The sequence below is a fragment of the Lissotriton helveticus genome, chromosome 6 (genome assembly GCF_964261635.1).
Source record: "Lissotriton helveticus chromosome 6, aLisHel1.1, whole genome shotgun sequence".
NCBI lineage: Eukaryota > Metazoa > Chordata > Amphibia > Caudata > Salamandridae > Lissotriton > Lissotriton helveticus.
In genome coordinates, this window is record NC_136067.1 from 772,101,742 (window position 1) to 772,129,175 (window position 27,434).

At 48.9% G+C, this 27,434-nt stretch overlaps 1 protein-coding gene across 1 annotated transcript in view; it reads left to right on the forward strand.

Moving 5' to 3' along the window:
• The window catches only part of MDN1 (midasin AAA ATPase 1), a 2,221,312-nt gene that overhangs the window by 1,350,516 nt on the left and 843,362 nt on the right, over positions 1-27,434 (forward strand). The window contains exons 54-59 of the mRNA XM_078648266.1: positions 7,319-7,479; positions 12,322-12,442; positions 13,208-13,418; positions 18,163-18,394; positions 26,351-26,477; positions 26,641-26,811. Of these exons, the coding sequence (XP_078504392.1) occupies positions 7,319-7,479; positions 12,322-12,442; positions 13,208-13,418; positions 18,163-18,394; positions 26,351-26,477; positions 26,641-26,811 (1,023 nt within the window). The remainder of the gene's footprint in view (positions 1-7,318; positions 7,480-12,321; positions 12,443-13,207; positions 13,419-18,162; positions 18,395-26,350; positions 26,478-26,640; positions 26,812-27,434) is intronic.

Sequence of the window (27,434 nt, forward strand, 5' to 3'; positions counted from 1 at the left end):
CGCGCCCTAAAAAAGGTAAGCGGAGCCACAAGAGTCCACTGAGGTCCACCTCTCTTAGGCGTGCCATTGGCGCCCACTCCTCTCGTACGAGGTCAGCTATGGGTGCCCGGGGGTCACCTCCTCCTTACCCTCCTTTCCCAGGAATTGGAGCGAAGCGCACCCAAATGGAGTCCTACTCCTGGGCTCTTCAGGCCTACTTTGAGTCTCCTTCTCTCCCTGACACGCCTTTGGGCCCCACAGAGGCTGTGGTTACTCAGGCCATGTCCTCGGCAGCGGATCCTTCCCCGGCCAGGTTTGTGTACACCGACTCCGACTCTGGAGCCGAGGCAACGAAGTTGGGCCGTGGAGCAAACCGTCCTGGTCGCTGTAGAACATTATGCCAGTCAGCGCATAGCCCTGTGCAGCTTCCTGCGCGGACGACAGAGGCGGCGCCTGCGACGCCGGGGATGTTGACGATGCCGGGTTCAACGCCAAGCACTCAACGCATAGCCTTGTGCAGCTTCCTGCTGGTGCGGCGTCGACCACGCCGAGCTTCTAGCTTGTAGCTAGGCTCCACGTAGGACCCAAAGCCAGGCTCATCGTCTAAGGTCACGTCCAGCTCACTTCTTCCGACACCCGTTGGCGTCGAGGGTGCTTCCGTCGTGGAGGCCGTCGACTTCCTGTTGACTCCGATGAGGCGCCCACGGACGCCACTGTCGACACATCCATCGCCGCCGGTGCCCATCCTTCATCAACATTGGTGCCCATACCTGAGGTTGCTCCGGATTCCTTGTTTCTGTCCCCTCAGCTGAGTCGAGCGATACTGGTATCCCCTACAGCCTTTTCGGATGCTGTTGCTTCCCCTCGTCTGGAGCCACTGGTGCAGGTTCCTAGTGTGGCATGGCCTTCTGGTCAATCCCCAGCCCCCCTCTTTATGGCGACTGGTAGAATTAGCCTCCAACCGTCTCCTACAGATGGTCTCTTGTCCCCTCCTAGGGTGATTACTGAGTTGGGGGTCGCGTACGCGTGGGCTATCACCAGGGCAGCTGCTATCCTTGACTTTCAGCCTCCTGTGGTACCCCTCATTTCTGATCCCTTAACAGTTTGCTTCAACTCGAGCACATCACAGTGGAACCCTTGCTACCCCTTGGGGGTGCTTTATTGGAAGTCCTGCTTGGCACATGGGCACGGCCCTCTTCCGGAGCCCCGGTTGATCTGACCATTGCTGGTAGGCACCATCCTGCCCTGGGGAGATCCACTCTGTCTGTCCCCACCATCCTGCTGCCCAGGGCCTGGTAATTTAGGTGGCTTTTGGTTTACAAGACTCCTCCACTTTGACTTTGTTTCCTCCCACCTGGGAATCCCGGTGGCTGGATGCATGTGACAGACAGCTTTTTGCTTCTTCTAGCGCAGCCATCTGCGCTTTAAACACTACCTGCGTGTTTGCACATGCGTCCTCCGCACTCTGGGACTTCGTGGCTAACTTTCTTCCTTCTCTTCCGGAGGAATTGCGCCCGGAGTTACTGTCTTATCCTTCACGGCAAGGATATGGCTCATTTTACTATACGCTCCTCCCTGGATACCACGGACTCTGTGGGCCATGCTCTTGCATGGTCGGTGGCTTTGCGCCATCATGCCTGGATGCGTGACAGTCACATCCCTGATAATATCCGGGAGAGACTCCAGGACATGCCATTTGATGGAATAGACCTTTTTGGGTCCCACGCTGACTCTGCGATCTCCATGCTACTGTCAGGGCTACCGTAATTATGCCGCGCCACTGACTGGCTGACTTTTCTTCTTGGTTGCGGTCTTCCTTTAAGACAAGTTTTTTATCAGAGGCAGGTTGGTGCCTCTATATTGTCTGTATAGCAGTCTGGCTGGGCTGTTTTTGTTTTCAAGTCCTCGGACTGTCTGTTTTGCCAAGAGGAACCCCCCTTCTTGCCAGGGGTTGCCCCTTGCCCTATGTGGGGTATTGGCTGGTGGCAGGTATCTGCCTTTGTACGCTCCTGTGGAGTTTTCATTGTAGGTATCCCTCTTGGTCTTGTATGCCTCCTTTTACTGCGTTCTGCAGGGTAGCATTGCCCTATTGTCTGTAATGCTTAGACTCCGGGTCTAGGTCTATTTTTTTTTTTTTGGTGTCGGCCCCTCCTGGGTTCTCCCCAGTAGGTAGTTGCCGTAGACCTCTCTTGTTGTGGGTTGTTATGGCCCTTGGCTTGTTCCCCAGCCGTTTTCTCAACATCCCTGCTGCTTTCGCACAGGGATTTCTACGTTCCTGTGGCATTCTTAAATGTGGTGGACTCATGGAGCCGGTTCTCCTTGTACTCCGCTCTTCCTGGCGTCTAGGACCCGTGAGTTGGTCCTAAGTACTATTCCCTTGTTAGGCTTCTCTTTTCTTCTAAATTGTCCTGCAAGAGGACTGCTCTCTCTTCCAGACTGACGACAGACGCTGCTTAGAGCCTGGACTAGTTCCACTATCTGTATGAGCTGCAGGTTCTTTTCAATGAACCTGAGTGCCTTGGTTTGTACGGGTTTCAGCATCTTCTTGAGGCTATTATGTTATTCCTCATGGCTTGTGCAGCCCATTGCTTCTTGCTATTGGGTGCCTCGCGGCTGCTCCTGCTGTATTGCTTGCTGGTGTAACTTCTGGCCGCATATGAGCGACTTTTGGGCTGTTTATGGGCATCCTTTCAATGCTCTCCACATCTGTCTGGTAAGGGTCACCGCAGTACTCTTCCACTGTGATGCACGTGGGGGCGCTACGCGTTCTCTCCACCATACCACTTATCCGGTCCCTTGGGGTTGGCTTTGTCGACTGCCGCATCCTGTGGTTCTTTCATGCCATAAGGTTCAGTACTACTCCCTGTGAAGTGCTGCACTTTCTTTTAATTTCAGTTACTTACTAGGTGTGTTTTTCTTCCATGTCTCCTCATGCTGGGCAGGGGTCAGTGTCCTGCTGCCTTGGTATCTTTACGGGAGCAGGTTTAACAATGTTTTACGCTGTTTGAGTAATTTAGCTGGGCTAGCCCTGGCTTCTTGTCGACACCTTGGACCCTTTGGATCCTTCATGCCTCTTTTGAGTTTCTGCATTTTTTTTACTCCGGTGCAAGCGTTCTGGCTTGGTACTTTTCTTCTCTCATCCCCTCTACATGTGGGGGTTTTCGTGTTCTTCTGGATGGGATGTGGTGCCCTAGCCTTCCCTTGATTCCTGCTCTCTCCAGAGCGCAGGGATCTGGTGGTTGGCTGCGCTGTCATTTTGTCCCCACTGTGTTTCGTCCTTTGGCAGACGACACTCCTTTGGTCATGTTATTGACCACTAGGTTCTTTCTGGACTTTCGTGGGGTTTAGTCGCAGTCCCTCCTCCTCTATGGGTGTGGCTTTGGTATCTATTCTAAGTTAAGGAATCTGGGGCTAGACGTCTCTATCAGCTGAACAAGTTACTTACCTTCGGTAACGATGTATCAGGTAGAGACATAGTCGAGCTGCAGATTTCTTACCGCCCGCCCGTCCTCCCCTTCCTGCGACAAGCTTTTCAGGTTGGGCTTTTTGCTTTCACCTCCCCTTGGGTGGCTTTATTCCTCTGCGGGGTGACGTTTCCTCTTCACTCCGACTCACAAGGCTACATTCTGTTTCGTGGCTTTGCTCTGCCCATTCTTGTGATTGGACGGTATGCTCTTATCGCGTGTTCTTTACAACCCTTATCCTGGGTTGTCCGATGTGAGTCTAATTCTCCCTTCTATCTACTACAACCGCTTGAGGTCTCTTGCCTCCCCTGCACTCTAGCGGTTGCAGTTTCTGACAAAGCTCCATTATTTGGATTTGACGTCTCCTTTTAGGTGACGCTTTATAGTAGTTTGTCCTTTCTCCTGGATTTTGGACTGGTTGTCCTTCACTGTCATTTCTTGTGGTTGCAGCCTTGCTGCCGGCTGCTGTGACGGTTCACCGGGGAGCTATAGCTCAATGGTTGGTCTTGTGCCTCTGGTGGCACAGGCTCACACAGGCCAAGGGTTCTATCCTGCCTATGCTCTGCATCTTCTTCTGCCTCAGAGGGAGGTTGGGACTTTACACTTGCAGGGGTCTCTCCCAGAGTGGTGCTCTTCTTTCCCTCCCTCAGTTTACAGTATACAGTGCTTGGCACTGTCTTTCTATAGTGATGTTTATTCGCCATACCTTGTTTTTTCTTTTTCTGCACACTGTTCCCATATTTTCACAGTTTTTGGTGATGGCTTTGCGTTCTGATGCGCAAAAGTCTGACGAAAACTGATGTCGGCGCGCCGGGGCATATATGGCTCCACTGACGTCACGTCCATGGATGACGTCAGGGCGGAGCCGTGCGGCGGCGCTCCCACAGGCACGCAGAGGTGCTCCTGCGCAAAACTTTCCGGACCAGTCTGACGCCTGGGGATATTCTAAGTTAAGGAATCTGCGGCTAGACTATTTCTCTACCAAATACATAGTTACCGAAGGCAAGTAACTTGTTTGACTAGCCCTGAACACTACCCATCCCTGAAATTATGATATTTTTTTTAAATCCTTACTACTCTGAAATATTACCATCTCTGAACCATACAAACTTCATTCTTCCCCTGAACACTTCACCATACCTGTTCCTGACCCGTGTAAACCCCTACAACCTGTAAACTCGACCCTTCCATAAATCTTTTTTTAAACTCCTTATTACCCTTAAACACTAGACATCCCTGAACTCTAAAAGCTTCACTACCACTAATTGCTATCCATCCTGAACCTTATAGACTCCTTACTACCTTATACATCATTATCTCTGAACCCTAAAAACCCAGTTCGAGGCATGTGGGCTGCTGAATTCATATCTGTGCATAGATCGCTGCCTAGTGTTGGGTCCGGATGATTGCACATTGTTGTCCTGGAAGAGTCGTCGAAGTATACCATGGAGAAATCCAACACCCAGACCCGCAACAGCTAAACCTGGCGATCTGGCTCCTGAAATCCTAGAGTTTGGATACCTAAACTTGCCTCCAGACTGCATGAATATTATCAAAGAGGCAAGAAGACCCACTACCAGGGCATGTTATGCAGCTAAATGGAAATGTTTCGTCATTTACTGCAGTAACAACAATATCAACCCGTTAGATGCCTCTACGCAGAATATCATTTGCTATCGCTTGCACCTACAATGCTGCAATTTAGCCTACTCATCCATCAGGATACATTTAGATGTGTTAGCAGCATATCTCCAAAACAGGTAACACCTTTCACTGTTTAGAGTGCCAGCAATTAAAGCATTTATGGAAGGACTCAAACGAGTAATTCCACCAAAACACCCACCATCACCAGTCTGGAATCTAAACATCGTTTTAACCAGACTTATGGGACCACCTTTTGAACCACTACACTCATGCAAACTACAGTTTCTTACTTGGAAGATGGCTTTCCTTATTGCCATTACTTCACTTAGAAGAGTTAGTGAGCTGCAAGCTCTAACTATTCAAGAGCCATTCATTCAAGTACATGCAAATAGAGTAGTTCTCAGAACCAACCCTAAATTCATGCCAAAAGTGGTATCCCATTTTCATATAAATCAGACAATAGAACTGCCGGTGTTCTTTCAAAATCCACAGACAGTAGCGGAAAGGGCCTTACATACTCTAGATATCAAGAGAGCTCTCCTCTACTATATAGATAGAACTAAGGCATTTCGAAAGACAAAACAGTTGTTTGTTGCTTTCTCACCGCAACACAAAGGCAACCCTATTTCAAAATCAGGTATAGCCAGATGGATCGTTAAGTGCATTCAGATATGTTATTTAAAGGCAAAATGCACCTTAACAGTTCCCCCCTAGGGCTCATTCTACACGCAAACTAGGGGCATCCATGGCTTTCCTAGGGAATATTCCTTTACACGAAATTTGTAGAGCAGCCACATGGTCAACCATACATACATTTACCAAACACTATTGTGTAGATGTACATTCCAAGCAGCAAGCTGCTGTAGGACAGGCTTTTCTCAAAACTCTTTTTCAGACTGCTGCAGCTGACACAGGCAGCCACCACTAGGGGAGGCACTGCTATACATTCTATGCACAGATATGAATTCAGCAGCCCACATGCCTCGAACGGAATATGCTACATACCAGTATGCATCTGTTCTTAGCATGTAGGGCTGCTGACATTCATATCGCCCACCCGCCTCCCTGGTGCCTGTCGCAGCTGTAGCATTCATTCTTTGCATGGGCATCTCTTACTGTACTATACTCCATCTCTGCCACAATGGCGAAAAACAATCTGAGGGTGGAGAGGATGCCCATGCGCACTGTAGTCCGAGGGAGGAGCCACCTATCTTGTGATACTTCGAAGACTCTTCCAGGACAACAATGTGCAATCATCCGGACCCAACACTAGGCGGCGATCTATGCACAGATATGAATGTCAGCAGCCCTACATGCCAAGAACAGATGCATACTGGTAAGTAGCATAATCCTTATTACTCCTAAATACTACCCAGTTCTGAGCCATAAAATCACCTTGCTATCACTAAGCACTACCTACCCTAAACCTTAAGTCTCTTTACCACACTTAAAACACAAACTTTAAAATTAAAAAAAATATTTTTAAAACCACATGCTTGTATTTTAAATGAAACATTGTTAAAATAGTCCATTCATATTTCGTGTTAAATAATATTGTCTTTTTTCATTACTTTCTTTTTTAATTAACCTATGTTCTTTTATTAATATAGGATTTTAAACATAAATACAAGAAATTACTTAAATTATTAGTAAATAAAATAATTCAAGCTTGTGCAATTTAAAATACATTTAAAGTCACCTTACCGTGCCATTATTTATTTCTGCCTTTGTGTGTATGTATATATACACACTTATGTATGTGTATACACATATATTGCAAAAATTGACTCCACAATTTCACATTTAACTCACCTGCTCAGTAAAGGCCTGTGAAGTGAAATAATTCCTGTGATGTAAAGTCTTCTGATGTGCTTAATTACAATGTAATAACTCACGATGAACAAAATGCAAAGTACAGGTAGTGCACTGTGTCCAAACCTCCAGGCAGCACTAGATGAGCTGGTTGCAGTGAGTACTCTTACCCTGCAGAGTTAATTTTATTTTTACATTTTTGGTGTCACTTTATAAAAAAAGGTTTTTGTCGGTATACACTAAAACGTTTGAAATGCACGGATGTCATTGTCTACTTGAATATTTTAACCCATTTGAAATGATACAAGCTAATGTCTGTGTACATTTTGTATGCCATTTTATTAGACTCTTATTTTCTTTTTATTTAAGATACTGAGTCAAGCCTTATATTGGTGCTAACAATTCTTCTTGTTCTGCAGGTTCTAAATCGCTTACATTGGCGAGATCGATTTTGGTCCATCTCAAACTCTGTCTCTGTTGACTCTATGGGGCTGGCTCTCTTATCACTTCATTGGCACTGGCTGGAGAAGCTTCTTATAGAGAAAATGCCACCGATGCTTACGGAACATGAAAATCACATGTAAGTTTCAATGCTGTAGTTGTGCTAACTCAGTTGCAATATTCAGCGTCACATAGTATTTGTATTATATTACATCAGGTTGTCGCTTGGTCTAGTTTCTCAGACCAGTTAGGTCAAAGCTTTGGTCTATCCTCTTGGCCTATGGATTGGATTAGTCCCGGTCCAGGAGGAGATCGAGGGACCAGTCACGGGGCCTCAGTCATCGCCGCTCGACGAGTCAACATCACTCGTCAGGCTCCAAGTCCTCAGGTAAGTCGAGGCACTCCAAGAAGAAGTCGAAGAAGCGTCATCGCTCTTCCAACTCCCCCCGTCGCTCGCGTGACGTGGCTGGGGGTTCGGGCGACACAGCCCACGCGGCTCCGCCGGAGCCGCAAGCGCCGCGTCCAGCTCCATACCCGCCGGTCCCTGGGCTGCACGCAACGCCGGAAGAGAGTAGTGCTTTCCTCACGGCCATGAGGTCGCCCTTCCCCCCCCCCCTGTCGGAACCCACCGAGGGGCCTTCGGGCCCTGCGGGTCCGTCTGTGAGCCCTAGTGGGCCGGCGGCTCCGGCCCTGCGCCGTCAGGTGCTTCGGCGCCGTCAACGAATCCGGTCCCGACGCAGCAGGGCTCCTCAGGATCCAGGCCTGGATCCGTGACATCGCCGGTCGACCTTACGACCCCTCCGCTGGCGCCGTCCCCGGACGCCGTCGTTCCCGGTTCCAGCCCCGGTCCGGATCCGGCGCCGTCTTCGACGCCGATCGGTGAGGCCTTCACTGACAACCCAGCTCCATCATTTTTTCCTGACTATCAGGAGATGGATGACGAGGAGAACTGGGAGGGGTCTGAGGACCCTCTGGCACTGCAGTGCCAGTTGAGCCACTACTGGGCAGACGAGCTGGGGGAGCCCAGTGGTCTGGACACTTCGCCCGACACTGGATTTGTCTCCCCTCCTACCGTGGCTACGGTGGAGGGGGCTGCTTACAGCGTGGTGTTGACTAGGGCAGCCAAAGCCATGGCTCTTGAGCTCCCAGTCGCGGCCGTGAGGACTAACCTCCTCACTGAGGCGCTCAAACCGCAGGCAAGCTCCTCGGAGCCTCTACTGCCGTTCAACAAAGCCCTCACTGACGTTCTGGTGGGCACCTGGTCCGAGCCCTCTATGGGCCTCCCCGTAGATCGGAACGTGGCCCGACGCCACCGCCCTTCTCCAGGCGACCCCAGCTTCCTGTCCGTTCACCCCACCCCCGAGAGTCTGGTGATCCAGGCCTCTACCTCCCAGACCGCATTCCAGACCGCTCCTCCGGATTGGGAATCCAAAAGGTACGATTAGTTTGGGAAGAAACTGTTCTCCTCCCTGAGTTTGGGGTTGCGGTCTGTAAACACCGCCTGCCTTTTGGGCCGTTACACCCACTTTCTGTGGGATATGGTTGCGGAAGTGCTGCCGCAGTGCCCGGTGGAGCCCCAGGCAAAGCTTACCCAAGCCCTTAAGGAGGGACAGGATGCAGCACGCTATTCAATACTGTGTGAACTTGACACCACGGACTTGCTAGGTAGGGCGATTGCGCCAACTTTTCGGGGGATGTCCAAGCCACCCTTATGGACATGCCTTTTGATGGCCGTCGGCTCTTTGGCGACAAGGCAGACGTTGGAGCGTTTCAAGGACTCCAGGGCTACGGCCAAGTCCTTGGGCCTATGCCAACGCCAACGCCAGCAAACTTCCTCCTCTTTCATGGCCAAGGAAGGGGCGCCCCCACACGTCCAGCTAACCGCAGGCCGCAGAACCAACCTCTACGCGGTTGCGGCGTGGCAACCGCCGTGGCGGTGCCGCAGGGACAACGGCAAGGTCAGTGTTCGATTTGGGGGTCTCTGGTTGACACAGGCAATTACTTGTGACAAGCAGGGACCCTCTCCTCTAGTCAGGATAAGGGGATTACCTTCTTAAAATAACCCCTGCTCACCCTCTAGGTAGCTAAGCGCAAGCAGACGATTTTTCTCAGAGGCGTTATAGGTTAAGCATTTGTGAGCACATACAGTACTCAGGGACAACACCACAAATTGACACCACACTAGGGTTTGTATCAAAAATAGTGAATCTTTATATAAGGCTTAGCACAAGACCAAATAATGTCAAAATATACCACAATACTGTTAGCAATGGGGTTCTTGTTAAAATGCGTAGTTTAAACAGTCTGTGCAATACGTATCTGTCAGTTCGACCCTACGGTGATGAAATCAACCAACAGAGTCTAACGCGCGTAGCGGATGCTTATGTCCGATGCTCTCGAACACAGAGTGCGAGTCGTACACAGTACCTTAGATGGGAAAGTTTGTCACGGACGATGCTTTGGAAAACAGAAGCGTTGCAGGCAGCGTCCTCCTTTTACGGTGCAATCTCAGGCTCGTAGACATCCTGGGTGCGGATCGTAGACTTCAGAGTCACGTTGTGCGAGGGGACGGTGCTTTGTGCGGTGCGTTTGAGTTCCGGTGCGGCGTACGCGCCGTGCCTTGAAAGTAGGTGCTCGGGTAATCCTTTGAACACGGTGCGAAGCGGACTGTACGCTGCGGTGGTGCGAGTCGTACCCAGCCGCTCTATGCGTTGCAGCCTTTCCACATCAGCGGCAGGGTGAGCAGTGCGGCTCGGAGGGGGGGAGAGAAGCGGGATGCGGTGCGAGGTCCTTCCTTTACGTTGCGAGCTACGGCTCGTTGGGGCCACAAAGTTGCAGTGTTCAGGCCAGACGAGTCCTTCCTTCACGTTGCGAGCTACGGCTCGTGGGGGCCACAAAGTCGCTCAAAGCCCCTCCAAATAACCCAAAGTGGAAATGGTATCAACCATGTCAAGAGAAGAAGTCACCCCCATACTGGAAAAGATACGTGCAGCTCAGATTCTTGAAAGCACTGCAACAGTGGGCCCCCGTTCCAGAGTCAAGAGGTCACAAATTACCTCAGATCAATGGAAATATGACATATCAGGATCACTTCTCGATGACCCCTTGCCCATGGCAAAGGAAAATATTTGTGCATACTATGTCCTTCACCTTGTGTATACCACTGGACCCATATCTGAATGGGCACTGTATTCTTTTGTGAGGTTGTACCGAAACGCTCCCCACTAGAACACTGGACACCTCAGCAATAGAAGTGCGGTGGATGAAATCAAACCACCTCACCTGATAGAGGCTTCTCTGGCCACACGATCACCAGTTGTTGTGCTTATTCCTCTGATGCTAACCTAGGCGCTCCAGTGCTAGTGAAAGACGTGCACACTGGGAGCAAGTTCACACTTTTTGGAACCGTTGGACGGTATGAGGCATCAAAGGAACTCTAGAGATAGCAAGCAAAGCTAAGCACTTGTTAATTGACAAACTAACATGCTTAGTTCGGCTGCGATAACCGCCCTCAAAACTAGCCTCTCCTGCGAAATCCTATATAAATAGGAGTAAGCCTCTTTGCCCTTCTAATTCTGTCCCTGTCAAGAGGCCCTGTTACTTAACTTTGAGAATCTCTAAATGACATGTGCGGGGCGAATCCCATTCCAAGAGTCCACTTCCAGTCAGATGTGAATCTACATCCCGAGGTCTTATTTGCTGCTCTCTCAGAGACAGTGGAACTTTGTGTGCTGAAACCAGAAATGACCTCCGCGTTCTTAGTGTTTCATCTTTTCCACTATGTATAAACTAGTGCATTTCTCTGCAATCAAGGGTTACTAGGCTCAGTTTGTGTGCATCTTAGCTGTTTACCACTGGTGTCTGGGGGATTAACTGTACTAACGGACAAGAGAAAGTAAGCGCTTCAACGAGATGGCCACAAGAGGTCCTCCGTTTCACAAACGTTGGGAATTGAGAGGTGAAAATATCTGTTTTCACAAGCCTTTGTAGTAAAAAAAAAAAAGATTTCTGAAATTCCGCGGGCAATTTTGTAAAAATCGCGGCATTTTTACAAAACTGCAGATTTTGCGATTTTTGGGAAAATCGCGAAATCCTGGAGGGTCTGACTAACGTCCCTGTAACCGTTGGATTTTTCAGTAAATATATAATTGAGGACCAGATAGCTTCCACTGCAATAAAGTTGTGCAATAAGCATGACGAAATGAAACAGGCCCCGGCAAAGCCAAGAGATCGGCAGCTAGGGCCCGACCTATTAGCTTTGCCAGTGGTTACTTAGAAATGCATTGGATAAGTTTGAATTATGTAGCATATGCGAGACAGCTAGCCTCTTGGGACCTTTCAAGGAACCCTATTAGGAGGGTGTTATATACAAATATCATCTTTACAGTAAGGATTTAAAGTATTAAAAAACATTCCTCATATGCTTCGAATCATACTCTGATTTTGAGTCGCAATGATGTCTTCATTTTACTATACATACTTAGATCAGGCATATGGCTATATTTGTGTGATTCCTTCAAATTGCAATAGTTCAACAAAGCTCACAAGTAAATATGCTGGCTCTTTCAGCACAGGATAAAATCCCTAGGTCACTTATATGGATATAAACTCCTATTACATGAGAGAAAAAATTGGTTCCACAGGGATTGTTTATGGCATGGAATATATACATATAAAGAGGCAGTGAATCTGTGCTTAAGTAGTGGATGTCCTCAGGTTTCAAGTTAAAGTGGATATTCTTTAGCAGTTGTTGAAAAACAATTGCCCTGTTCAGGTAAAATATTTTCAGTGTTTTTTTAATGATGAGCACCAAGGAGTGTAACTAAAAGGAATAATGATTGTATGTATATTTTATGTATTTGTCTTTTTTTTGTTTTGTATTGCCATGGTGCTAAGTAACTTAAATAAAGATTAGTCATATAATCTTTCAATTAAGCATTTGTATTATAACCTGCATTTTCTATTTTTTGTATGCTTTCAGGATTTCCCAAGAGATTAAAACAATTTCTTTGCACATTCAGAGCTGCTTATCAAGTCCTTCAGGAGCTTCTGTGGCTCTCAAGAGGCTGCAGAAGATGCTGGGACGGCCTCTTCCATACAAGGTCCGTTAGTTGCAGCATATGTTTTTTAATTCTTGCATTATGATGGAATATGCTGATTTATGTGACTGCAAATATTATCAAGAAAAGAACACATTGAATTTTTTAGTAATCGTGTATTTGCCAGATGTGTGGTTTTGTCCGTTTCTACTGAAAAAGTATTATACAATTCTTTAACATTGACTTCAGATCATCCAAACTTAGGAATTATTTTTATGATATCATGGTCGCAACCCATAATACATAAGTAAACTTTAAATGTATTCACATTTTTAACATTCTGCCCATTTTATTGGTAACCATATATTTTTTGAGAATTTAAACTACTCTGAATGATGAGTAGATTTTGTTTTAGGAGATTACAAGGCATCTAGCTAAGCAGAAAGACATCTTCAAGTTGATAAACGTTTTAGATGTCTGTTAACCACATTGGACTCTCTCCTCTACCTCTTGTACAGTCTGTCAGACTTACTGTACTTGGCCTTTGCTCATAAGTCCTGCAGCTTTTCATTCTGTACACTGTTGGTCTATTAAAAGTAGAGCGCATCATATTCATTGAAGTGGAATCATAGGGCTGACCTAGGTGGCTGAAATCTCTTCCTTACAGATCGCCAAATTACCCATTCTTTCAGACTGCCTGTAAGAAGCATTGTTTGTTGGAGGCTCTAACACAACAAATGTGTTCCATAATGCTGAATGTTTTTATGCTGTCAAGAATAACTGTACTGTGTCGAGCAGAGTTATACATTGTGTGTTTTTGTATTATAGGAAGAATCAGTGGTGGCGGTTGTTGACCAGTTGAAGGTTCTTGGTCAAGCCTTGCAGATTGTTGATGTGAGGCCTGTAATGGGAGAGCATGGAAGGCAGCAAGATATCTACCGCCTACAAGCAATGGTCTCAGGGTGGGATGTGAAGGAGGGCCTGTTGCGTGCCTGGGGCATGACGCTCACTGCTAATTACTTGCAAGATGTCAACACAGGTAATTGATAATGGCTGATGTGAGAATGGTACTATCCATACTTCAGAATGCAAGTTGTTTAATTTGGGTATTAACAGAAGTGTTCATGGTATCAATTATTTGAATTAATTTTACTATCACGAAAAGTATATCATGCTCTTGTAAACCCGGTCTAGCATGCAGCGTTAAAACAGACATTTGTAAGAGTTTAACTGTTTTGTGATGGCACAAGGATATTCTTACTGTGATATAGAGTATCTCTACGAATCAGAATTAACTAACCAATCAACTAGGATTGCTTTGAAAATTGATGTTATGTTTGTATGTTATCTTACTCTCAGTGGGGATTTATATAGCATGGACGCTACCTTGGAGGGCGGTGGAGGAAACATTTTACTATCTTGGATTTTATAAATAGAAGTTCTTAAATAGAAGGTGGCTTGTAAAAATGACCTGCCATGTTTGTTCTAGCCTGCCTCACGTTTTTACCTGGTTGTTCTCAACAACCTATTAGCCAAATGAAGGTGCTCCTCATTTCTAAATGGTTATTTAACAGCAATTGAGACTCTATTGAGGCTGTAGGGTAAGAGGTGGTTGATGGCATCTGATTGTTAGTTCAGGGCTATCTATCTTTTTACCTGCAAACCTCAGAGGCAGTTTGTCTGTCACCCTTAGTCTGAATATGACCAGTTCCCTGTAACTGGTCCATGTATTTCTGGCTGTGTAATATATGGTATTAGGAGACAAACTATACATGGAATTGTCTGATTCAATTGAGTTAACCTGCTACTCACCTGATCATTAAATTCATCTTACAGAATTATTTAATAGATCCTTCTGATGATTTATTGACTTCTTTTCAAGGATGTTCTAAATCAGACCCTCCTTTCTCTACATTTAGCCTGTTTCTAAAACCATAATTTGAGTATGGGGCCCTTACGATGTTAATCGATAGTCCTTAGCAATCAGGCAAATATATTTAAATCTTCTAACCACTGCACTAGTTTTGATTTCTTTGTGGGAATTTTCCATTTCTTTGTTGAGACAGAATGCAACGTATCCATTTTTGTGACTAGAAGAGAGATGTTATATCAAAATCAGTTTCTGACTCCAAATAGTCTTTCTGGGTCATTATTGAAAATGTATCCCACCATGATTACGACCATGATTTAACCACTTTAGTAAACATCTGTCCTGGCAATGGTTGTTAGCCCTGCAACTTAAGGATCACTGTGACCTAAAAACATTTCAGATTATGTGCTCATTTCAGAGGATGGATCTAGTGTTTCCCAAGATGACGCAGCACAGGCACTTAAGATGTATACCTCTACCCGCAGGTTCCTCACCTTTTCATATTCCAGATGTCACACTGGATCAGGAAACTTTAAATAGCTCCTCCTGACGAGCAGGACGCACAAACTCTTTGCTGGTGCTGGAAATGATGCCATATCTGATAGTCTTCTAGCTACAGATTCCTTTCCTTAGAATTATCTCCAGGAGTCAGACTGGCTAGGATCTGAGAAGTATCCCTTGTGTGCCTGTAGGTGGAGTCTTTCGGTTCAGCGAGGCGTTCTTGGCGTCCTCCGCACTGAAAGTGACGTGCCTATATAGGCGCCACCCCAGCATGCTGACATCAGTTCCTTTTTTTCCGCACCAGTCAGCGCAGATCCAGAGAGACCTACCCCATCAGTCATTTTTTGACTGAGCTTTTTCGACATTTTGTCAATGTTTTTTGAACATTCCTAACCTAGTGTGGCATGGATGTTAACTAGGAAGACCGGCTTCAAGCCCGGTGGTGCCGGTCTTCGACAGATGTCTGTGACTGACCCACATCTTGCATGCTTCTGAAGCATGGAAAGTAACCACAATGGAAAGACCTGCTCCGATTGCCTTGTTGTGCACCCAAGGCCTTGAGGAAGTGATTCCCCAAGCTCCTTCGCCGCAACAGTGTCCATCCCGGGCGTAAGTAAGGTCCTGATATTGGTCACGGTGCCCGAAATATTGTGTTTCCGGTAGCCCAAGCTACTCCCTCTTAACTCCAAGAGTTTTATGAGGTCATGCACCTCATATTTGAGTGGCCCTTTCCCGCTGGCGCACCTTCAGGCCCTGTGGGTTAGGAGGGTCCCCTACTTGTTCCACACCAGCAGGTCCTGTGCCAGTCAGGCCCTTAAGATCCACAGAGGGATCTGGACCGGCACCGGTCGTACCACCTCGTCTTTCTCTTACACCAGAACTTATGTTGACGCTCCCACTCTGCCCCCATTCTGATCCCTGACAGACATGGAGCTGGAGGGCCGTTGTCCGACTACGGCTGGAACCATGCCTTCCAGGCCGGATCCCTAGCCCTATTCCCATAGGCAAGGACTCGGGAAGGATTGGGAGGGGATGATTTATCCTGAGGAAAACCAGCTGTTAGGTCACCAAATGGACTGATGTGAAGACTTGGCAGATGCCAGTGGACAGGACACTTATCCAGATACTGGCTTGCTTTCTCCCACTATTGTGACTATGGAGGAGGGAGCGTTCTTTGCATTGGTGGTGAGAAGGGCGGATGAGGTCCCGGACCTTAGCCTTCCCTCAATGGCAGTGTCTTGATGGAGGTGCTTCTGCTGGGAGTATCCTCCTCAGAGCAACTTCTCCCATTTAATGAAGCCCGTACAGACGTCCTGCTTGGGACTTGGTGAAGCCCACCACAGGCTGCTTCACTTTACACCCCACCCCAGAGAGCTGGTGGTCCAAACTCTACATCCCTTGTAAATCCTGGCACTTTCCCTACCACCCCACTGGATAGGTAATCCAGAAGGCTGGATACCTTAGGGAAAAAATGTTTTCTTTCACCAGCCTTGCACTGCGGTCCGTCAACACGGCATGCCTTTTGGGCCATTAATCCCATTGTCAGTGATCTTGCCTATGCTTTGACCTCTTCAACCGTTCCTTTGAGGCAGGTTGGGCCCCTCAATGCTGGAAGCATGTCTCTGTGGTGCATCTATTAAAGAAACCTTGTCTGTATCCACCCAAGCCTTAAAATGTCATGCCAATAACATTGCTTCCTTTTGCCGCTAAGGTGGATGAAAAATGGGTAAATCGGCATCTTTCCATCTTTGAGACAAAAGATCTTCTTCATAGGACTCAATCAGGCTTTCGCCCCCTGTATTGCACAGGGTCGGGGCCAGGCCTGGCTGAGAACTGGCTTTTCTGGGGATGTCCAAACCCCATTTATGGAAATGCCTCGGGTCTCTTTTGAGACAAGTCTGATTCAGCACTGGAGTTCTTTAAGGACAGCAGTGCTATGACCAGGTCCTTGGGCCTTTCCATGGCCGCTTTCCAAACCATACCCACCTTTTGTGGCCACGAAGGGGCTTCCAGCCATGTCTATATCCAGCCTATATGGCGCGCAAGCTTCCTAGCCTCTGTGTGACTGAGGACGTGGTACCCACTGACCCCATTGGTCGGGCAGCTCGAGGTGGGGCCAGTCCAATCGCCCTCAACTCCCACCCATCCACCACAGCCTTCTAACACTTATAGTCTGCCCGTTTACAGTCATGGCCACCAGGTGGGAAGCAGGATAAGGCATCACCTGCTCCACTGGAGGTCTATAACATCAGACCGATGGGTTCTCCAAATTGTTTGGTGGAAATACTTGTTCCCCTTCATGACTACTCCTCCTCTCATGCCATCTGCTTGCAACAGGCTGATGGAGGATGATGAGTGTTGCACTGCATTTTCTATTTTTTCCCCCTGTTTCTTTTCAGTATACGTTATTTGGTCTTCTCCTCCTTTATCTTGGTTTCTTTAGAAGGGGGCTGGCGAACTGAACCCTTTTTTCTTTTACTGATAGCTGAGGTAGAATGATGTACAAAGAAATTCGCTGTTTCCTGCTTTTTTCTATCTTTGTTGTGGCATTTATGGCCATGATAAATGATTCAGGGTCTGCTCTATACTCTTCCTCTTAAGACTGGCAACAGTTGTTTGTCATATAATTCAATCCAACACACACTCGTGCTCTCCTGCTGTACCAGCACTGTAGCATTCTTTACAGGACTGGCTCTTAGTGTTCCCATCTCCTCTGGTTCGGAATAAACAAGGAGCTAGCATAGGAATCAGCTTAGTGCTATTTCCAGTTAGGATTCTGTGCTGCACTTTTGATTCGCCTGGAATCTTTAGGTCTGCCACTGCTCCCTAGGGTGAGGCATTATACAAGACTCAGAGCCTTTATCAGTCCCATTCAGCCAGTTGATACAACTTGGGATTCTAAATTGGACACCAAGCAGAATTAGAGACTATTCCTCCACCCTTGCCATCCCTTTTGCGTGTCATGACACCAACACAAGTGGCTGTGCTAATTGTAGAGACTTCTTTTATGCAAAGAAATATTGTAAGCAGTTGCCATTTGCATGATCGTTTGTGTATCCTTTATCAACAATGTTGCAACTTAAATTTGATTAACACATACTTCTCCTCACTTTCCAAGCAAAATGACTCCGTATGAGTCCACTATTGTCTAGATTCTTGAGATTCAGCATGTTGCTGTGCTGCATGTGCAAAACAATCAGGTTACTATTATCCTTGGCCCGTTGATAATCTAAGTTATACGTTTGTTAATTTGCATGTATACATTTTCCTATATAACAGATTTGAGATAAAAAAAATGGGTTTACTCACTTAGTGATTTTTTGGGATATTTGACTCTACAGACCAAACTTATGTACTGTCACAGTGCTAGAGTATGGTTGTTTCAGGCCATTTTTTTCTTTGTTTTATGCAGATGAAATAAAGAGCTCTGTGGATCTGATCTGTTCCAAACTGAAGGAGACTGGTGTTCTGAATTGTCATTCTGAAGTATTACCTGGTGATGATGCTGTTGACATCCGGACAGACACAGAATCTTTAATCCAGCTATCCAGCAAGGTTCAGACATGGCCTGCAATGGAATACCTAGCTTTGCTTTGGCAGTACAAACTGACTGCTGATATCATTGCTCATGTATGCGGTGAAAGGTAAAACTCAAACAAGACCTTTTACAGGTGATTCTCTGCCTCGCTGACCTTCAGTGAAAGCAGTAGCCAGGTTACAAGATGTGTTCTCCTACAGGAAAGCAACATGTGGTGACAACATAGGACATGGAATAAACTGATGTTTTTTCTGAGAGCATAAATACCTCTTCCAATTCAATGTTTTGAGTTGTAAATGCCTTCTATGTGATTCTCCTGGTTCAGATCAATGCAGTTGTTCTTTTACATTTTTAGAATTCTTAATGTTTCAGGCATGAATTTTTCTTTTCACAGCCTTCTGTTTAGTAGAGATTTTTCAATGCATAACCACTTGAGCCAGCTGTCAGTGCTGTCTCCATGCGGATGCCTCATTTTACAATTTCCAACAGCAACACAAATTGGGACTCTGTACATGTTCTGTCAATGTAGACGTTTGATGGCCCAGACAAAAAAAAAAGCTACATTGTTATACTGAGTCCTTTCATTACATCATGCACAATTAATTTAGTATTTTATATCTGATAGAGACTACTAGCCGCTGATTCCTTAACACAGAATTATCCCCAGGCATGAGACTGGATCCAGAAAACTTTTTGCCACAGCATCCCTTCGCACCGGGGGGGACGGCACCACGAGACTCCGCCCAGGCGTTGTCCGCGCACGTGACGTCAGCGAGGTCACATAAGTCCCACCCTGGCGCGCCTACATCAGTTTTTTCCTTTTCCGCGTGCAAGGCGTATCCGAATTGTGCTCCGGGCTTATTCAGGCATTTCATTTTCGCTATTGCGTGTGTATGGGAACAGTGTGCGAATGCCTTCGGGCTTTAAGACGTGCTTGTCTTGTGGACGCCTGATGTCGGCAACGGATCCTCACCCCATCTGCATGTTGTGTTTGGGGGAACACCACGACTCCACTGATTACGAGGCGTGCAGGCAGATGAAACCGAAGTCCCGGCGGGAGCGCCGGATGAAACTTCTCTCAGCCCGCATGTCCAAGTCGGCGTCGTCACCTCGCCCAGCCCCTGCGGAAGTTTCTCAAAACATGGCCTCCGTCTTCTACATCGTCCTTCTCCCAGGCCGCAAGAGCGTTGCTCACCTATCGGTAAGTGTCGCAGTTTGTCCCCGAGTGCCGGTTCCCTGTCTGTTGGTGGCGCGGCTCTCCACGGGTAGTGCGGCCCCGCGTGTCATCCCCCTATCTGCCGTTTCCCGGTGTGGGGGCGACTAGGGCCCAGATGGAGACATATGCAGCGGCTTTGCAGGCCTCGCTGACTTCATCGCCTCCTCCTTCCCCTCCTGGGATCTCAGCGGATCCCTTGCAGTGTGCGGGGCCCTCCGTAGCATCGCCGACTAGTTCGGATCCAGGTTCGGAGGATGTGGTGCCGTTGGGGTGCAGGCCTTTGGGGGTCCCTCCTTCGGACCACGGTGCCTCTGCATCGCAACTAACTCCTGCAGGAGTCCCTGTGATGTCGCGGGAGGTCGCCGGGACTCTGGTCGCATCTCCGAGTCCCACTCGGTCCTCGGGACAGGCAGTGGCCTCGTCCGAGGCCGAAGTGATGCCGCTTCGGTGCCAGCGGCTGCTGGCCCTAGCGGCGCCATAGGGGCTGGCGGAGGGCCCTTCTCGTCCGGTCACAGTCCGAGTTTGGCGCAGGACCCCTCGTCCTTCCCCTGGTTCCCTTTCACCCATCCACGCCGGTGGCTGCCTCGTCGGAGGTCAGGTCGACGCCTTTCCCGCGCGGTTCCCTCGCTGCCCCAGCTCCGGCCCAGTCCCGATCTCCTGCGCGAGCGCTGTGGCGGCAGTCGTTCCGTCGTCTCCCCTGGCGTCGGACGACGATGTCCTGCCTCAGATTGCGGACTCTACGGCGCCAGGCCGGCTTCTGGCCGATGACTCATCCTCGGGTGCTTCTTCTCCAGAAGTTCGAGGCTTGCTGGTGTCATCCTCACCGGAGACGGACCGACGCGGCGTGGCTTTTTCCCCGATGTCGTCTAAGGACGACTCCTCGCCGTCTCCGCGGCCACGGTCTTCGCCAGAGAAGCCGCAGGTCCCCCACTCCTCGGTCCCTCTTCCTACTTTCCGGACCTGGCCCTTCATTCCTATGGTTGGCTTGGGGGATGGCCGCCTTAGCTTGCAGCCGTCGCATACCGAGGAGCTGCTTTACCCTCCGCGGAGCCCTACGGAGGCAGGTGTGGGAATTTTGCGCATTGGTGAGCCAGCTGCCCATTTCCCTGTGGATCATCTTCTGGAAGTTCTCCATCAGGGCTCTGGTGGTATGGAGCTGCTGCTTCCCTTCGAAAGTTTCCTCCATTCTCCTCTTTTGGGGACTTGGGGCCGTCCCGCTATGGGGGACCCGGTCCCCCAACACCTTCTGCACCGCCACCATCCGGTGCCGTGTAATCCGGTGTCTTTCCCTCCACTCCTCTACCAGAGGCCTTCTTTTGCAGAATGCCTTTCCCTCTCTGCCGCCGCTATTGTCTCCCCCGTCACGGGAGGCCCACTGGCTTGACTCCTGTGGGCGCAATATATTCGCCTCAAGTGCGGCTCTGCAGGCCCTTAACACGCGGTGTGTTTTGGCTAGGGTCACTTCTTGCTTGTGGGATTCGGCGGAATCCCTTATGTCTGCCTCTTCTCAGGAGGGTGCCTGTGTTGATTTGAGGCACATGTGTTGGATGGCCGGGAGCTGGCGGTGTTTATTCTCTGCTCCGCTCTGGACATCTCGGAGGTGCTGGGTCGTGCCATGGCTTCTTCGGTTGCACTTCGTCGCCATGCCTGGCTTCGGGACAGTGTGTTCCTGGAGAACGTTTGGGAACAGCTGGTGGACCTTCCTTTCGATGGCGTTCTTTTGTTTCACTCCCCTGCTGACTCGGCCATTCAGAGATTCTTGGCGGGGCTTCGGCCACCTCCTCCTCCTATTCCTCCTCCTCCTTCTCCCCCTCAGTGACCTGTGAGTTGATCTGGTTTTTGGGAGGTGTTCTTCCGTTGGGGTGAGTCGCCCCAGTTGTGTGTTCTGTGTGCCTCCTGTGCATTCGAGTCCTCCTTGTTGGGACTGTGGTTCTGTTGGCTGCTGGCCGGCCCTTCGTGACTGTTTGTTTTTGGTGGGTTTCTACACCATGGTGGTCCTGAGACTAGGCCTTCTGTGTTTTTTCTCTTTGGCTGCTTGACAAGCCTTCTGCGGGTTTTTCTGTGAGTATTTCTGTTGTCCTCTGCTGCGGAAATTTTATCCTAAGAGGTTCCCATGGCTTGGGACTTAACATGCCCTATGTGGGGCAGTGGTAGATGTTATATAGCTCTGTCAGGCGCTGGAGAGCTATGGTCGCCTTCGGGCCTCTGCTCTCCGTGGTGTTACGGTATGTTGCGGATGCAATCCTCTTGTTGGAATGGCTTGAATTGCGCCCCTGAGTGTTCTTCTCCGGGGTCACTGCGCTGTTCGCCTGGTCTGGCCTGCTATCTGCGTCCTGGCGTCTTGGCTCTGTCTGGTTCCACTTCTTTTTGGGCTGTGTGTGCAGATGACTCCCTGGAGCATGTCCGGACCCTTCTTCGCCCTCTTGCTCTCCGTCTTTGGCTGATGTCTGGTTTGCCCTGAGAGCACCCTTCTGCAGTGCTCTCGGCGTCTGGTTGTGCTTGCCGGTGCCGACCTACTGTCTTTCTGCACCATTGTGACCTTTTGGCCCTTTAGTGGGACAGTCATCCTTGCCTTGTCCACTTCTTCCAGTGGGCCCTGCATTCAGTTCTGTCTCTCCTCCCTGGGGATCAGATGGCTCTTGTGTTCTTGTCCCCCTTTCGGGCACAGTCTGTCCTTGCTGAGCGTTGGATGGTTCTTCCTAGGTGACCTCTGGTTTCCCTGTCTTCTTCCGCCTGCTTATTGCTGACGGCGCCGTTCTCTCTGGTCTGTTACCTTCAGGCTGTGATATGCTTGGCTGCCCTCTTCACTGGGTGTGTTCCCGGTGGGGGGGCTTGCCTTTGTTCTTCCTCTTTTCCTTAGAGTCTCTAGGTTATTCTTCACCCTCTGTGCTCCTCTTATTGTCTTGACCTTGGGTGGAGGTACTGTTGCCTCGTATGGGTGTGGTGTGCTTTGGCCTCCTTTCGCCTTGCCCTCTTTTCCTCTGCTGAGTGAGGACGGGCTACCTCTTTCTTGTCTTCTCGCGTCCCCTCTGGGGTCGGTGGTCTTCTAAGTGTAGGGGTTCCCCTTGCCTGGGGGACGGGGCTCTTTGCCCTCTCAGCTGGAACCATCCCCTGTGGGACTCTGTTATGTCTAGGCGGGTGGGGTCCTCTTGCAGACCCTCCTCCCCTCTGGGTATGGCTAGGGTGTCTATTCTACGTTAAGGAATCTACGGCTAGTAGTCTCGATCAGAGGTAACGATGTATCCGGTAGAGACGATTCTAGCCGCAGATTCTTTCACGGCCCGCCCTTCCTCCCAGTTCTGCGAGGACTGTTGGCTTGGTCTTCTGCACTCAGTTCCCTGTGGGCGGCTGTGTCTTCTATGAGTACATTCTTCCCTTCTTTCTGACGGGATGTTCATCCTGTTTATTTGTTCCCTATCCTTTCCTTTTGGCATATTGGAGGATAGGTTTATAGGTAGTTCGGAGCCCTTATGCTCTGGTAGCTCCAGGTTGGGGCCTACCTCCCCCTCCTTTACATTTATTACTATGGTTCTGGGCCCTCTGCTATCCTCAAGGTTGGGGTCTTTTGGCTGGGCCTCTGCCCTTTGTTCCTTATGATGGTTGTCACACTCTGTGATGGGGCTGTCTTGGAGTTTTGCCGTTCCTGGTTTGTACCGGACTGGTTCCCCTTCATTGTTTGTGGTTGGGGTTATAGTCCTGCAACATGTTATGACATTTTTTACATATGTTCTTTGTCTCCAAGGGGGGCTATCTCCGTACTGGCAGGGTTGCTGCTCAGGGCTGGGCTCTGTTTTTTATTATTTTCCCTGCCTTTGGGTACTGCAGTGCCTGGTCTTTATGGTGTTGTTCCTCACCATTCCTTTTTACACTTTTTCTGCTCTTCCGCACACTGTTACTATACTCTCACAGTTTTGCGTACTGGCTCCGCGTTGTGGCGCGGAAAAGTTCTCCGAAGAAAACTGACGTAGGCGTGCCAGGGTGGGACTTACGTGACCTTGCTGATGTCACGTACGCCGACAACACCTGGACGGAGTCACATGGTCCTGTCCCCCCGGCACGCAGGGATGCTGTGGCAAAACGTTTTTCCGGATACAGTCTCGCGCCTTCACTTTCAATTTTTGTCCTCCACCCAATTCGTGCTCTAAGGAAAATATTAAACCATTGCAAACTTCTAGCAAATTTGCTTCCTGTTTTGAGTCTGTTTTTTCTTCTGATAGATCCTCTAGCCTGAATCTTGTGATGGAACCTTAGCATCTAGCTCTATATTTAGTTGAATGTTAGAGCCAACACACTTGGTTAAGGCAAAACAAATGGAAATCAGAAAAACAAAATGATGTGTGTGCAGAAAAACAGAGGGGTGGGTGGGTGGGTGTTTGGGTGGGTGGGTGGGTGTGTGTGTGTGTGGGTGGGTGTGTGTGTGTGTGGGTGTGTGGGGGTGTGTGTGTGTGTGTGTGTGTATACATGTCCAATAACCTGTGCTGAAATTGCCTTGCTGCTCATCAAGTGACAAATGTATCTGATAGAGACATCTAACCGCAGATTCCTTAACTTAGAATGATCCTCAGACTGGATCCGGAAAATGGTTGCAGCAGCACCACGACCCCGTCCTGACGTCTACGGATGTGATGTCAGCGAGGTCATATATGTCCCTCCCGGCGCACTGACGTCGGTTTCCTTTTTTTCCGCGTGCAACGCGGATCCGGAGTAAGCGGTTCCTCTGGCCTGTTATCAGGCCCTTTTGATGCTTTTCCGTCTGGAACAGTGTGCGCTGCATTCGGGCTTTAAGATGTGTGCCTCCTGTTCACGGCAAATGTCCACGACTGACTCACACCTTATCTGCATGTGGTGTCTGGGCGAACACCACGACTCGACAGATTGCGACGCCTGCCATCAACTCAAGCGAAGTCCCGGCGGTAGCGCCAGATGAAGCTACTTTCGGCTTGCTTGTCCCAGTCGGAGTCGTCTTGGCCCCCGGCCTCTCGGCGGCAGGTCCCAGTAGCAGAGGGTTCCGTTTGCGGCTTTGGTTGCAGTCTGGTTCCCGTGTGCGTTGCTCGCCCGTCCCTGGTAATTCCTGTCACCGAGGTCATCAACCTCCCTTCCTCCTGTTGTAGGAGGCACTAGTTCCCGGACTTTTGTGGCTCCGGCGGACTCTCCGCCTCCTCAAGAGCCCCTTCAGGACCCTCATTCGTCCATGGGGCTTCCTCCCTTTGTACATTGGTCTGCTCCTCCTTTCATCAGACCATCCCCTTGGAGTGGGCGGCTTAGCTTACAGCCCTCACCCATGGATAAGTTACTGTCCCCTCCTCGGAGGGCTACCGAGGCTGGTGCGGCCTTTGTAGTGGTTGTTTCCATGGCCGCCCGCATTCTGCGTATGCAGCCCCCTTCAGTTCCCCTGCCTGTTGACCCCCTGTTGGAGGTTCTCCACCACTGTTCGGGGGATGTAGAGCCGCTTCTGCCTTTCGAAACCTCCTTTTATGTTGCCCTTCTGGGGACCTGGGCTCGGCTGGCGTCGGGTGATCCGGCTGCTCGTCCCATCATGCACCGCCACCACCCTGCCCCGAATTATCCGGTTTGCTTGTTTGTTCATCCGGACGTTCAGGGGCTCGTTCTGCAAACTGCCTTTCCTTCTTTGCCTCCGCTGTTGCTATCTCCCTCCCGGGAGTCTAGATGGCTGGAGTCGTTGGGTCGTAATATTTTCGCCTCCACTAGGGTGGCTCTTTGCTCCCTCAATACAGTGTGTGTGTTGGTTCTGGCTACTGCTGCCCTTTGGGAATCTGCTGAGTTTCTTCTCTCTTCAACCTCTGAGGGTGCTCGTGCTGACCTCCTCTATCATGTCTGTGACGGACGTGCCCTGGCAGAATTTCCTATCCGGTCGGCCCTTGATATCTCAGACTCCTTAGGCTGGGCTATGGCCGGTTCTGTTGCACTACGACGACATGCTTGGTTGCGGGATGGTGTCTTCCCAGAGAATAATCGGGAGCGCCTTTTTGGACTGACTTTTGATGGGGTCCTTCTGTTTAATACCCACGCCGACTCGGCGGTTCAGCGCCTCCTTGCGGGCTTTCACCCCCTCCCCACCATAGGCTTGTCCTTGGCAGGTCTCAGGTCATCCTACCCTGGGGTGGTTACCCCTCCTTCCTTTTGCAACTTTCATTCAGCATCCACAAGTTGGGCTGTGCTTTTGTGGGCTGACAGTAACCTGACTGTTACGGTGTTAAACAAGTTGTTCGTGTCTGGCACTGCCTTCCACGGCCCGCAGGTTCCGCATTGCTTGCGCCCTCTTTGTCTCATACTCCTCTTACGCACCATCCGATTTCTTTGTTTTAGGGATTTCTCCTCCTTCGCACACTGTTCCCATACTTTCACAGTTTTGTTGGTGACTGCGTTGTGCCGCGTAAAAGTTTCTCTGAAGAAAACTGACGTCAGCGCCCCGGGAGAGACTTAAATGACCTTGCTGACGTCACATCCGTGGACGACGTCAGGGCGGGGTCGTGTGGCGCTGTACCCCGGCGCGCAGAGGTGCTGCTGCGAAAAATTTCCAGATCCAGTCTGACACCTGGGGATAATTCTAAGTTAAGGAATCTGTGGCTAGACAACATCTCTACCATATACATCATTACCGAAGGGAAGTAACTTGTGTATATATAGTACATACATCTGTTTTTTAAACCTGTTTGCTGTGCCAAAGTTACATATGAGTCTTACTTGATTTCACTTTTTTTTTCAGTTGGTATCCATCCAGTTCAACTTTTTACTAAAACTGATATGTCAGGTGGCACAACTTTTGCAAGTCTAACGCACTATTCTGAGTTGATTTATTCTTTTTCTGTTTGTTGCATTTGACAGAGAGAATAACAAGCAAAGTTCTGGCATACTTTCAGAGTTGAGACCGCATGCTGCCTATTGCCTTAAGTGCACGCCAGCATCAGCACAGCAGTTGAAGAGTTTTTGGTACCTGTTGCATCTCAAGAAGGTAGTAAAATGTATCCCTATCCTATGAACAGTAAGAAAATAGGCAACAGCTCTGACATTTTCAATTTAGATTGCATGAAAATACAGTGTTACATAGTGGAAATTGTTATAAGTGTTGCAGATGTATTGAACTCTGAGTTTCCGTTTCTCTTTATCCACCTCAGATTCAACATGGAGATGTGACTTTGTTGTGGTCAGATTTGTTAAACAGTACATTGGAGTCCTTCTGGAGCAGTACTGTAACGACTGACCCAGAGTATTGGTCGTTGTGGAAGCCAGAGGCCTGTGCAGATGAGGAGAAAAAGCAGAAGTCGCTCTTGGACCCTTCTGTGAAGGTGTGTGGCTGATAAATCAAGCTCAGGCATGAATTGACATGGGTTGTCAGTGGAAATAGCGTAACGAAAAGGAGGGAACATAAATGTTTATATTGTTGGTGTCAAATAAGTTTTTTTTTCTTACTTGGACTGACCCTTTCATGCAGATCACAATATTTCCATGAACATTCTAGCACACTAACGATCTGAACAATTTAGTTTTCCCCCATACCTTTTTTGGTATCTCCCACAGGCGTTGGATGGGGAGGGGTCATGTGCCACTAAGGGCAAACTACAGTGGTTTAGAGACTGTTACCTTAGGGGCAGGATACCGATAGGTTTGTTGCCCCTTGTGGCCTTTGTGTTGTCTGCTTGGTCCCCATTGATGTCCCCGAAAGGACTGGGATGACTGTTGCAGGGGTGGTGGGCGGTGGAGCTGCCAGTTTTCCAAACCTCTGAAATATATCTAATGGGACAAAAGAGCTGAGGAAATTGTGTAGCAGGACAATAAAAACCTAAGGTAACTCCCTTGGCTCAGCTCTCTTTAAAGTACTTCCAGGGCTGAATCACCCTTTTTGCCATATAGGCGAGAGATTTTGAAAGGCATGTCCATGAGTGATTCCTGCATGTCTCCTGAGAAGCCT